The following is a 14,273-nucleotide window of genomic DNA, read 5'->3' as shown; positions in this document are numbered from 1 at the left end:
GTCGAACCTCAGATTGAAGAGGAACAATGCAGATTCCGTCCTGGTCGTGGAACAACGGACCAGCTCTTCACTCTCGCAAGGATCCTGGAGGGAGCCTGGGAGTATGCCCAACTACATGTGTTTTGTGGATCTGGAAAAGGCGTATGACCGGGTCCCCCAGGAGATACTGTGGGAGGTGCTGCGGGAGTATGGGGTGAGGGGGTCTCTTCTCAGGGCCATCCAATCTCTAGTAAAAAACAACAAAAGGGGGAGGGGGGCCCCCCTCCCCCCAAAAATGGCCTTCTTTTTTTTGGGGGGGGGGCCGCCAAAAAATTATAAAAAACGCCAGGGCTGCGCTTTGTCACCAATCCTGTTTGTAACATTAATGGACAGGATATCGAGGCGTAGTCGGGGTGGGGAGGGGTTGTGTTTCGGTGGGCTGGGGATCTCATCGCTGCTCTTTGCAGATGATGTGGTCCTGATGGCATCATCGGCCTGCGACCTTCAGCACTCACTGGATCGGTTCGCAGCCGAGAGTGAAGCGGTTGGGATGAGGATCAGCACCTCTAAATCTGAGGCCATGGTTCTCAGCAGGAAACCGATGGAGTGCCTACTCCAGGTAGCGAATGAGTCCTTACCCCAAGTGAAGGAGTTCAAGTACCTTGGGGTTTTGTTTGCGAGTGAGGGGACAATGGACCGGGAGATTGGTTGGAGAATCGGCGCAGCGGGTGCGGTATTACATTCAATCTATCGCACCGTTGTGACGAAAAGAGAGCTGAGCCAGAAGGCAAAGCTCTCGATCTACCGGTCAGTTGTCGTTCCTACCCTCACCTATGGTCATGAAGGCTGGGTCATGACCGAAAGAACGAGATCCAGGGTACAAGCGGCCGAAATGGGTTTCCTCAGGAGGGTGGCTGGCGTCTCCCTTAGAGATAGGATGAGAAGCTCAGTCATCCGTGAGGAGCTCGGAGTAGAGCGCTGCTCCTTTGCGTCGAAGGAGCCAGTTGAGGTGGTTCGGGCATCTGGTAAGGATGCCCCCTGGGCGCCTCCCTAGGGAGGTGTTCCAGGCACGTCCAGCTGGGAGGAGGCCTCGGGGAAGACCCAGGACTAGGTGGAGGGATTATATCTCCAACCTGGCCTGGGAACGCCTCGGGATCCCCCAGTTGGAGCTGGTTAATGTTGCTCGGGAAAGGGAAGTTTGGGGTCCCCTGCTGGAGCTGCTCCCCCCGCGACCCGACACCGGATAAGCGGACGAAGATGGATGGATGGATGGATGGAGATTAGGCCTGGTATCCAGTGTCACTGAAGCTAATTAGTATTAAACATGTAAGGCTCCTGTGGCTCAGGGTGGATTTTACCATTTTTGTTTCCACACTTCTAATCCATCTCAAGCTCCAACAAACTAACACATACACACAGGGGAAAACAGTGTGGCTGTGCTTTACATGATCCTGGTGGCCTGCAGTGTGTTACAGTCTCGGCAGGGAAGACGGTAAGGGGGTCAGATAACTGAGCCTCGGGGCTCCATTGGATCACTGAGCACTTGAACACACTGTTTTTTTTGTCTGTTCCTCCAACAATTTTGCTTCAGCACAAATAATACCCTGGTGAAACAATTATGACATAAGGGAAACAGTCAAAACATTAAGCAGAGAGCAGTGCAAAGCCTTAAGTGCTGCTAAATAACACATCTCACAGTGGTTGTAATTTTTTATTAATTATTCAACTGTTTTCTCTAACAACAGAACAGCAGAAATGAACTGATTGGAGATATTTCCTTAGGTGGGCCAGTGCGTTTACAAGCAATTATAATATTCTGCAATTATTCATGATCCCCGAGTGCTCTGTTTAAGATGTGGAGCATGTGCAGGACCTATTGCATTTACAGTTTAAGTGGGCTCACATTTTGGGCTTGGAAAAATATGTTTATTTGGTCATACAGGGATAATTGTGATTGTAGTTTGTGTGTATAAAAAAAACTGCTTATACGAGATATAACCTTTATGTGAATTCTAAGCATGTAATGTATGCAAATACATTCACAGTGGATTTCATGCATGTGCTACCTATTGTATGCCACAAGCATGTACAGTATAGGGTTTAATTACTATATGTGCTTTATATATCCAATTATTCTTGTAAAAATGTTTAAATGCTTTATGTCATTGTTCAATGCAGCTGCCGGAGTGTGTGTTGCACCATTTCCAGATATGCTGGCCAGCAGTTTTGGGGGTTAACATGTTACTTTCTACCCACTCAGCTCTGGCGTTGCAACTGCACTGCTTTGAATTTCCTGTATTTCCAAACAGAGCTCCTCTTATTATCTGTGCTCTGAATGACTTGTCCTGAGGCGGTCCATCCCTTTATTTCCCGACTCAAAGTCAAAGCACAGGCACAGAAAGACCTTGTGAATACAATATCACGCAGCAGACATGTACACACGCTGACAAAAACACCAAACTGAGAAAATGTATACAAAAAGTGAGGGGCAAAAATGGAGGTCAGTCCAGAGAGGAGTGCGCTTGTTTGACATCCTTTTGTCTGGCAACACACGGGAACAATCGCTGAATTGTCCTGTCTTTTATCAGTCTCTCGGTCTTTGCCTTGTACGAGGACAAATCTGGGCAGCTTTAAGCAAGGATAATAAGGGTTTTTGTTGAGACATGCCCTCCCCGTCTTCAGACAAAGCTCCCTCAAGCTTATTCTTTCACCTCCCACGGCTAATGCAGCTTGATGATACATCATCTCCTCTACGCAGCAAATTTCCCACTTATATTTCACATTTAACACAGACATTTCCTCCAGGCTGTTATTTGTGCTGCAGTCAATATGTTATTGACACAAACGAGGTGACATTATGTGACTCCCGTCTCCTGTCTCCCCGACCTGTCAATCAAAAATTACTCATGGACCCGACTCAGCACAGATATAGATCGCTCAGTGGGGGGGAGCGGATATCTCTTCTAGGAATACTCCGATTGATTTGTGTGCGACTGAGCCAACAGTCTGCTGATTGACAAGTGATACAATTAAGTGGAAGCGAGAAGGAACGGAAGACTGTCATTATATCAATCATCAGTCCTTCCCCCCGCCTTCCTTTGTCGATCATCTGCGCTCATCATCTAATGGGCTTTGTGCGCTTCCACTGTATATATTACAATCATGTTTCCCCGGTTCACACCAGCGCAAAGTCATAATGACAGAGAGACAAAATGAAAGAGGGAAAGACAGAAAGAGACAAAGAAACTCAAACAATTAAAGACTTTCACTGTCAGACACACAGGTTCAAAGTGCTGAAAAGTATGACTCTACAGCTGGGACTCGAACACACTGTACGGCAAAGGTCTATTTCAATACACCTTCCTTGTGGTCCTTAAGGTATTACATACATACCTTTTCATTGCACTAAAAGGTACATGGACATGTCTGACAGCAAAAGGCACATTATGTGTATTAGTATTATTTGAGGTTGAAGGTAAGCTTTTGAAGGTACAACGTGTTTTGTTGCTGGAGCGTTCTTCCCTAAGGGACTGTACCTTTTCAAAGAGTGACGTTTTTTTCCCCACAGCACAGAGTGAGTTACCGGTCCAGTCTCGAGCTGTAGTTATTTTCTCATAGCTGCTGACCAAAGTGGTAGTAATTGGTGGCCCTTTTGGAAATCGAAAATCAAGTTAACGAATGTGAGTTATGATTGAGCACGACTTACAGGTTGTTGTCTTTTTGCCAAGAGTTTCACCTGTCAGGCAACATAGCAGTTTCCCTAACCCTGCAATTGGTGGAGGTGTCAGAGGCATACAAAGCCACTGTACAAGAATTGAAGAAAAACCCACCATTTTATGAGTGCTCTATCAGTGTCCCTCAAGGTTCTATTTGGGCCCTTCTGATATCTTTTCAGAAGTTAATATCAAAATGTATGCAGATGACACAGAAATGTATATACGTGCTAATTATAAATAGCAAGATGCAATTTTCTTACTGTAGCTATTTAGAAAATAGCAGATTGGTTGACTTACTCTTGCTTGAATTAAACGAAGAGGGTGCGGGACATTAAACACGTTTTAGGTATAATATTTAGGTGTGATACTCAGTTTGTGGTCATAATTTGTAGTGGTGTTAATCATGCAAAAATGTTCTACTTCTGTTAGACTTCAGTTTCAATATATTCTTATTTGCTAGATTAATCTAAATGGCGGTAGTTTTTGCAAATTTTTTGATATTGTCGACTTTTTGGAAGTTTTACTTTTGGTACTAAAAAAAGTTATTATATATTATTTTTGTATTATGTATATTTGTTTCAGCCAACCACTTCACTTTAAGCAGCAGTATTCTAGCATATCCACCTTGAAAAACACTACAAGCTACAGCATATAGCTGCACCATAAGAATTATCTATTAGGACAACTGGGACAATTTTCTTCTTGTTCTACAGTGTACCAAAGCATCAATGTGCATTTTTGCCATTTGAGGTAGATTTCAGGATAAGTCTTCAAAATGCCTATATGTTGTATATTTTGAGGGCTTATGTGTAAAATTAACATGTTTTAACCCACATATGTGTAGTAGATGCTCCCAAGCTGACAGCGCAAAATGTTTGTTTACAGGAACAAAAGCAGGAATTATGGAAATGCCGCATATTTAGGGTTATTTCAGTCCTGGCCTCAGGCACAACAGCATGCAGAGGATGACGAAAGTGATAATTGAGCTTAGTCATAAAACTCAGCTTCATTCAGGTTACAATGTTGTGACAGAGAGTACAACCTTGATGATTTCATCGGTCTACTTAAGCAACACAGGGATGGGCATCAGCTGGGATTTTAGTGCCATCCCTTAAAGACTCTCTGATCTCACAAGACCTGTGGTCTTAACAAACCTTGCAAAACAAGTATTGAGTTAGATTAGAGTAGTTAAGATTGGGTTTGTTCCATGTCTGGAAAAGTGGACTGCAGACAGCAGTTCAGTGGGCTGATTCATCTATGTTACATCATGGACAGGTACGTTAAGCCATTTTGTGGTGTCTCAATACAGTAGAAGCTGATTCAGTCTCTGTCATATGAATGGTTAAATCATGCTAAAGTGTGTTTTCCTTGACCTACACATACAGATGGTTCCTCTGAATGCCATTACAAAACAGAGGTACTGACCATTCTCTCTCTCTCTGAGGGAAAATGAAGCAAATACGGGAATATGTTAATGGATTTCTTCATCTGTGACGTTCAATAAAGAAAGGGCAAGAGAGAAAAACAAAAAGGCAGAGTTTCAGATACGGGGGGGGGGAATGATGGAGAATACTAAGAATGAGAAAGGGACAGAGGGGCTGATAAACAGAGAGAGCAGGTTTCCACAGATATGGATGGTTTGAGGGGTCGATCGTTACCCAGACACCGCATACATGCCTGCCTGCCTTCGCTGCCTGATTGCCTGGCACACATTTGCATTAGAGTTGAGAGGAGCCGTGCAGAAGAGCACAGCCGGAGAAGTCTTTGATCTCTCAGCCTCTGTCTCTTTGATGCACCATGTGGAAACACACCAGCAGATTTGGGAAACAGGAGATGATGTTGGGTGTTAAGTGGATGTGCGTGGATGTGTGTGTGTGTGTGTGTGTGTGTGTGTGTGTGTGTGTGTGTGTGTGTGTGTGTGTGTGTGTGTGTGTGTGTGTGTGCGTGCGCACATGTGTTTTTGCGAGGGAATGACACTGCAAATCTGTCAAGACCTTGATTGCAGTCCAAATGAGCACACACACACATGCCATCATGGGTTGCCTTATTTTGTTGAAGTCAAGTGCATTCAAGCAGGAGGGAATGAAAAAGCCCCCCTCCCATTTCACTCTTGCCATTTTTCAGGATTATCAAACATCACGGCAGCTCTGGCAACCACAACTGTCAACCATCAGATTTACGCCCAAGCCCACCATCCCATGCTTTTCTCGGAAAATGTCATTTCACATTTCCGTCTGGGTTCAAATTCGAGGCAGTGCACCAAGATAATCTGTGGATTTTTACTCTGTGCGTGTATTTACAACACTCTTTGCCCACGTCTCCTCGTCTGTCTCTCTACTATTTTCTCTAACCCTGGCCCCCTCACCTCTCCTCCCTCCTCTCTTGCACTCCACACTTTTACTCTCCCCATCTCTTCCCTCCTCTCACCTCATTCTCACATCTCTCCTCTTCCCAACCTGTCAGGATGATTTCAGGCTTGTTGCGTCTAGCCTGACTTAGTGTGGTACGATTGAAGCAGTAATTACAACAGTCTCTGAATAGCTTTTCCTCCCACCTCACTACCTATCATCCACAGGCTTAACCCCGCTCTCCATGCTGACATGCAGGGACCAGACAACAGTCTTGTGTAGAAAAGCATTAACCCACAATTAAATTACAATCACCATAACAAAGGACGGGTGACATTTAAATCCACCAATCAAGGAGGGATAAGGAGCAAAGAGCACTTCTCTTGGGATGCGTTATTGTCTAAATACGACAGTTTGGATAAAGGAAATGAGAATTAATCAAATATTACACAGTATCTATCTACCAGTGTGGCATTTTTTTTTTACCACTGGATAGACTTATCTGCGCTACAAGTTAAACCAAGGTGTATTACAGGGTGTGTCGACGTAAGCACAATAGGTACAAAAGGAAAATAAAGTGTTGCTTTCCCTCCTCTTCACCCCTTTATGTGAGACATTGATAATAAGCTACAGTTCATCAGTCGGATCCTCTCATATCACAACTGGAATAGGATTCAGAAGGAGATGAGGCACCGAACAGAGGTGTTGGATTACAAAGCTTACAGCAGTTATGTCTGGCACCATTACAGAGAACCAGCTATGGAGAAATAATGACAAAAGATGTAGCTCCTGGGTTAGCAAGAATGATGCCTGAGATGCTGCTACCTGTGGCCACGTCTGCGCAGCGGGCACCAAGCCAAAAATACATACCTTAAATTATACCTTATCCTCTTTCAGGAACCAATATGAGACTTGTGACAAATTTAACAAGCAGCTCTTTGAGGCTGTACAGTATGTATGGAGACAGTTTTTCTTTGAGCTAAATGCTAACATGTAATGGATAAGTTTGATTTGATTTGATTTGAATTATTGGGATCTCCATTAGCTGGGGCCGTAGCCACAGTTAAGTTAAGTTTCAACCTAATGATTGCGCTAGATAAAAAGGATCACCAACTTTATTACAACTAGAGTGATAATCGGGCCCAAAAAATACCCAGTCCCAAACGCTACGTGAACCTGTATAGTTTCTGACTAAGCCCAAACTGAGCCTGAACCACTGCAGCAGGTTTGGGCCTGAGCCCCAAATTTCCACTGCTTTTTTTATCCATGCAAATGGAAAGAATTGAATAGATAACCAGAAGACGGCGATCAAACACAGCTGTGCACACCCATACATTATTCATGACATTACCAGGCTATGAGGTCTTAATTTTTAACAATTTAAGTACACACAAAAAACAGTCCAAACCCAACCTGATTCAAGCCAGGGATAATTTTGAGAAATTATAGCCTCAAAACTCATCCTGAAGGGGACATGAATGTGTGTAACAAGTTTTAGCCTGGAGATGTTGAGACATTTAACTCAAAAACCACAACCTCATGGTGGCGCTATATTCAAGGACAGAGGATCACCAAAGCCGCTAGGAGTCATCCTCGGGGCACCATAGATATATGTTCCAAATGTCACGGCAATCCATCTAATAGTTGTTGAGATGTTTCAGTCTGGACCAAAGTGGTGGACTGACCGACCAACCTAACAACCAACATGCACAGAGCCACACCGCTAGCATATGACTAAAAGGTTTGACTGTAGACAAACATTTAAAAGTCAGGGTTTACAAATTTGGTTTCAACTTCACTGGGTTATGAACACTTCAAGCTGTAGCAAGCGAGGCAAAATCACATGTTGACAACAAGACAGTGACATTTAGCCAACTAGATGGTTTGACATTATCACAACACAGATAATTGATCAGATGAATCAGTCATAAAACAACACAGCCAGTGTTGCCTGAGGGCTGAGGACCTCAAATATGGCCACTAAAGGATGTGTTGTGTCACCTGAAAGCCCTGTGAGGTGAAATGCCTACTCAACATTTGGCTCTGACACAGCAGAATGATGTCGGCCTTCAGTCGAATATCAAGGTTGTGCTGAAATGAAAGCAATTTGATATAGCCAGAGAGGAGAATGAGGAAATGAGATTGATGTTGTGAGGGGAATGAGTAGGTAGTAGGATGAAAAAAGGAAGTCAGTGGAGGTAAAGAGCTGCATATATTGGTGTTTTATGCTGAAATGGCACTCAAGCTTTAACACGATACGAAAGAGATTGCTTTTCTTAAAGAAGGTGGGTTTCCTCAAGTCAGTTTAACCAGAGGAACAATAAAGCTAGCGGGAACTTCTTCTTTTTTCAAACACATACAAAACTTACTTCATGGGTTTAAAGAGAGCCTGGCCGTAGTTCTGGAAGGTCATGATGAGCTTGAGCTGAGTGCCTCCAGACTTCATTGCTGTTGAAGTGAAACAGACATCACTGCCGTTAACAATACATTAACCGAAGGCCAAATTAAGTAATAAGCACATATATTAACCGACCAGAAGTGTGTTGACCAGTAGACTGTGTCACATGAGTAGAACAAAATGCATACAGCTCAGAGATAAGAGCCTATCCATAAGTCCATATACACATGAGGAAATGAGCCTATATTCTGTTCATATTAACCATAATGTAATATTGACTGACATTGATTTGATTTCACATGACATGTCATGTTGGTGAAGCACTGTTGTGTATGTGAGCTTGTGTGTGTGTGTGTGTGTGTGTGTGTGTGTGTGTGTGTGTGTGTGTGTGTGTGTGTGTGTGTGTGTGTGTGTGTGTGAGACAGACTGAAAAGGCAGAGCGCTGATGTCACAGTGTTTGTTTGATGGGAAGGGAGAGTGAGGGGGGTGAAGGACAGCGAGTGCTCGCCCGTTCCTCCCCTGTTTACTCTTTCTTTGTATTCTCTGGAGGGTCCATCTCTCCCTGTCTCATTGTGTTTGTATTCATCCTTCTATCCTTCAGGTTTTTTTCCCCCTTTTTGTACATGATAATGCAGTCTAAAGGCCCTCGTGGGACTGGGCCAGGCACTGTGGCGAGGACTATTCAGGGCTGAAAAACAGCGAAACTCGCAAAAAAAACCCCAAAACAGAGCAGTTCTTTCTTCAGCTGATCGATCGAAAGCAGTGTTTCAGTGGCCTTTTGCCAAAGAACAACCTCCTCAATCAATGCTCTCATTTATTTTTACATATGGGAATCACGAGGACAAGAAAAAATGTTTACAGAGAAAGAAATTACAAGCGAAAAGATCAATGTCCGCCTGGTCTCACTCGCTTCTGTGTCAAAAGAGTTTCCCTGAAGATATTTGGGGGGCATGTTGGATAGAGGCAAATCCAACTGTAATTGATAGGAAGTGTACACGGGGGACCATGAATATACCATTTCATTTCAACCTCCACTCACAGTAAGCAAACCGCAAATGAAAGTTACAGACCTCCCGTATCATCTGTAATAACATTTATCATATCTGCTGCTTTTGCACGCCATGCCCTTATTGATGAACGCTGCTCAAAAGAGGTTAGAGCGTATAATGCATCCGAGCACTCCTATCCTTGAGTTTAGATAGTAACCGACTGCTATTTGCTTCTATTGGTATTCTGCCCCAGGCCTGTGTTAAGGCTCTGTAATTACTGAGCCACCATGTATTTAGCTGGCTAGAGATGCTGAGAACTGCTTCCTCTATCCACCCAGCCCGAGAGACAGAACGCAAGAGGGAGAAAACCAGAGAGCATGTTGAGCAGTAAGACAGGAAAGCAAGAAACACATTTTTCCTTTAGTAACCAGGCAGGGATACTAGTTTTATAAACAGTTAATCCTACTCCCAGATAAGTATTTAATCGTTTGCTAAAGGCCAGTAACAGTTTTGTGATTGGCAGATGAACCTGGAATCTGCAATTACTTTTCACAGCGAGCGCAAGATGGGCGACTTTGAGTCGACAAGCACTCTTGGAATGTGGGAGCTGGACTGAGCCAAAAAAGGAAGACAATCCCTTGAAGAAAAAAAAAGAAAGAAAAAAGAAATAGACTCCATATAACTGGCCCAGCGTGGATTATCGCCTCTGTCAGGTATCTACTTGCACTTGTGGCTTTCTGCAAAAAAGCTGGATTCCCCAAGCACTTGCCAATCAAATAAAAAAAGCCACAGCGTTTGATTTGAATCACACCGTGATGTGTAGCCACATAATTTGCATTGAGACCAGGTGTTCTGATATATTCTGCGGTGACGCTTTGTGGGGATAAATGAGAGGAGATTGTGGTGTTTTTCTTATTATTCCTTCAGCCTCGTAAAGCAGGGAGGAGTGAACAGGCCGAGCAGAATCGGCGCTGTCGTGCGATAGCCTGCAGCTGACTTCCATCTTCATGCATACTTGTGTGTGGTGTTTGAGTGTGGGTTCATGTTGTCAGTGCCTGTGGCATCGATAGGCATAGTTGTCCATTACTTAGCAGCATCTCCTCTCAGTCATAACCAGTAGGGCGAGCTACATTAGAGGCACACATTACTGTTCGACTGACACTCAGTGTTGCCAGATTGGGCTGTTTTCCACCCAATTGGGCTGGTAAAATTTGTTTTGGGCGGCTTGTGATAATTTGGGCTACTTTTTGTGCCATTTGGGCTGTTTCCCCCGATGGAAACCAGTCGGCCGTTTCTCCTCTCTGTGTATTGTGATTGGGCCTGAAAATGTAATTTCAGTTACAACTAGGCGGAGTCTTTTCCTACTCAAACTGTTATTCCGTTACAAAGTCACAACTCTGTGATAGAAGCTCTGTCTGTTCATAAAAGTGAGTGCTTTTTACGTGTAATATAACGTTATCCGCTTGGTGGAGTTGATTTTTTAATTACTGTAACCGTGCTTTTCGGTTTGCCTAATTGAACAAAAGAAACAGAAGACTCATCGCTTTTGCTTTTTCACTTGTCTTCAGCCTCAGAATAAAAAAAAACATACCAGAGAGGATCTGAGGGGGCAAATTCCTGTTCCACAGGACAAACCCAATACGTCCATTATCAGTATGTTACAAAGCTATTACGATATAATGTTCACTGCTGTCTAGCTGGACCAAGAGCTGTGTGTGTTGTGTCATTTTATGATAAAATTGTATGAAATGTCATCACACACGTCCCCACTCTTGTTTGGCCTACTTGGTGTCTGTCAAATCTGGCAACACTGCTGCTGACACCGTTACTGATATTTGTAAACCGAACTTTGACCTGTGCGGCAAACAGAGACAACTATAGCAACCAGATAACCAAAATGGCACAGGTTTAATCCATGAGCCCAACAAATATGTGTGTCCATCAGTAGACAAGTGGCCTGTCAGAGTGGCCCTGAGCTCGAGAGGTAGGTCATACGGCAAGCAGCCCCCAACACGAGCACACATTTGTTACACCAGCCTTACACCTCAACAACACACGGCAAAAATGCATGTCATGATGTGTCATCTTAAAAAGAACATGTTTCCTGCTTTATAAGCTTGGGCTTCAGAGCGTCAGAGAGAAGTGTAATGTTGACCCTCTGTCTGTGCACTGAAGCCCTCCTGCTGGCTGCTGTTAACCAGCCAGTCACCCCCCTGTGGTTCTTATGACTCACCAACGCTGGTGATCCTCTGGGTGACCAGGTCCTTCAGGAGGGCGTCGATGACCGGGTTGTGTCTGGAGTACAGCTCGTATCGATTTATTCCAATGTGGAAGCGGAGCCAGTTGGGGTAGGAGTCGGCCGTCAGCTCTCCTGTTGGGCTGAACTCGTCCATGTTGCCTTCAGTGTTCCTGGGTGAGGAAAGGAAAAGGTAAAGGAGGAAGTCAGATTTCTTTTTTTTTTGTAAACAGTGACAGGTGTTGTGCAACAGCCCATGAGCACATGCAGCATTACAATAATGTGATTGCACTGTAAGCCCTCAGATGTGACGTTTTGGTCTCATTATGAAATGTTTATTTAAAGCTTTTGTTGCATTAGAGTTGACTGTGATGTGATATGCTTTCAAAAGTGACTTTATGAGCCAAACGCTTTACCATGCCTGATCCTCTGCAGCTTTGGGGTCAAATCGGATGTCCGTGTTGACGTTGAACAGCGTGTCCTCGTCTGTCAGAGGTGGCGGGGATCTTTTATATAAGGGGTGGTCATACAGAGCCGACAACCTTGAACCCTTAACCGGCATGTTTTTGGCCACTGTGGCGTCCTGGATGAACGGTCTCTTCCTGTCACCACGTTGCCCCAGATGCTCCAGCCTCCTGAGAGCCTGCGTTTTGTCGCCTGGAACCGGGATCCTTTCCAGGGAGTGGGAGGAAACATTGGAGCTGGGCTCGTTGCTGAAGTCCTGGAGGATCCGCAGTGTGTGCTTGTTAGGCCAACCCTGCTTCCCCCAGCTCTGAGGCTCCTCGCTCGGCGTGTGGGAGCACGAGCAGCCGCTGTTGCCATGCCTCTCCAGCTTTGGTAACAAGTCTATCATTATGTGCATGGAGCATGCGATAAGGAACACCATGAGGATCAAAACCCGGAATTTGCGCAGGAGGATCATCTTCATGGTCTCCCTTTTGAGCAGATGTGAGTATTTACTGCAAATGATGAGCACGCAGATGAACAAGCTGACTACATCGCTGATGATGTTTATTAGACTGGACGCCAATCTAATGAAATATACATTAAACACGTAGGAGCCATCTTCACTTGCCGTCTTGAGTAAAGGATTCAGTGTTCAGCCTTTGTATTTTCAACATCAGAGTCCTAGCTGCGTTATGCGCGCGGGTGTCCAGGAGAGATTTTTCAGAAGCGCAAAATCATCCGCAAGCGTCCAGGTAAAACACGTTGAGTCGGTTCAGACCAACGGTCGATTTGCGCAAGCCACATCTTCTTCCCACTGCCACAACGAAATATTTCAGAAGAGTAGCGGACAAGTGAGTAGGAGCCAAAAGCAGCTGTGATACGCGGGGCGAAATGATCCGTTAAACGAGCGTGTCCAAGAGGTTCGAGGGCGCGCATCGGTCTCACCGTCCAACCTTGATCCTGTGCGGGGATGAGCAGCCGTGGATCAGCTGGGACTTCGGCCCGGGGAGGGGGGGGGAAGGAATGTACGGGAAGTGCAACCTATTCACATTTGAAGTGCTTTATGGGAAAGTCCCCGAAAAGTAATGTGTGCTCTTAATCCACCTCGGCGATCCAGCATGCGTAATTTTTTGTCACATCGAGTCCCCGACTAATCACCCGAGGCGAGCCGACGCAATAAACTGCACAGGTAACAGGAGACAGAGATCCTCCAGCAGGACCAGCCAACCTCTAGGACTAAATGCACCTCCTGTAGCATGTGTGAATCTGGGTGGGTGTGTTAAATATGATGATGAAGCCAAGACTAGATCCAGCCTTTGCTCAGCGTCACTGTGCGCAGATTGGCTGAGAGAGAGAGAGAGAGAGAGAGAGAGAGAGAGAGAGAGAGAGAGAGAGAGAGAGAGAGAGAGAGAGAGGCAGCGACCACGTGAAGCATATAGTTGCTTGTCTGTATTCCTCTTGGAATAAATCCTCCCTGCACATCCCGGCTGCGCAAGAAGAGGGCGTCTTTTCACTGGCCATTATTCAGCCTGGCTTTGTTAAACACCAGCAGCAAAGAAGTTTTTTTCTTTCTTTCTGAAATTCATCTCCTGGAATCCCTCTGAAATGTCTCCTCCGAGACGGCAGTCAATCCATCGATGATACATTAGACAGGCCTATTAGAGCGCTCATCAGTCTGAGGATCCAGTTCCATCCTGCGCTGCTGCCACTCAGCATCAATCACATCTCCAATAACGTTTTTAAGGCTTCATGAAATGAAAACCACAAAGCCCCTTTCAGCGGTGGTGGAATGTAACTTAGTACATTTACTCAAGTAACGTACCTAGGTAGGCTAAACATTTAAGGTACTTTATTTGAGTGTTTTCTTTTCATGCCACTTTCTATTTTTTACTCCACTACATTAATCTGACATCTTTAGTTACTAGTTACTATACAAATTAAGATTTTTGCACACAAAAAACATGTAGTTATAATAATTAAACTATATAAATATATATAATATATATAAATTAAACTACCTAACAATGTATAGGCCTACAGCTGAAATGATTAGCCGATTAAACACTTAGTTGATTGGCAGAACTGCTTTGATCGTTTCCAGTTTCTAAAATGTGAGGATTTTTCTGCATTGAGTGCTTTTACTTTTAATACTTTAAGTAC

The 14,273-nt window shown here is 44.4% G+C and overlaps 1 protein-coding gene across 1 annotated transcript in view; it reads right to left on the bottom strand.

Annotated features, from left to right (window-relative positions):
* Positions 1 to 13,398, bottom strand: part of fam20cb (FAM20C golgi associated secretory pathway kinase b) — a 52,243-nt gene extending 38,845 nt beyond the window's left edge. The window contains exons 1-3 of the mRNA XM_039788941.1: positions 12,083 to 13,398; positions 11,664 to 11,839; positions 8,413 to 8,491 (exon numbers count right to left, since the gene is read on the bottom strand). Of these exons, the coding sequence (XP_039644875.1) occupies positions 8,413 to 8,491; positions 11,664 to 11,839; positions 12,083 to 12,594 (767 nt within the window). The 5' untranslated portion in view covers positions 12,595 to 13,398. The remainder of the gene's footprint in view (positions 1 to 8,412; positions 8,492 to 11,663; positions 11,840 to 12,082) is intronic.
* Positions 13,399 to 14,273: the final 875 nt, after the last annotated feature.

Source organism: Perca fluviatilis, chromosome 21, assembly GCF_010015445.1.
Source record: "Perca fluviatilis chromosome 21, GENO_Pfluv_1.0, whole genome shotgun sequence".
In the NCBI taxonomy this organism is placed as follows: Eukaryota; Metazoa; Chordata; class Actinopteri; order Perciformes; family Percidae; genus Perca; species Perca fluviatilis.
The sequence above is the reverse complement of the archived record's forward strand: the minus strand, read 5'-3'. Positions and strand labels throughout refer to the sequence as shown.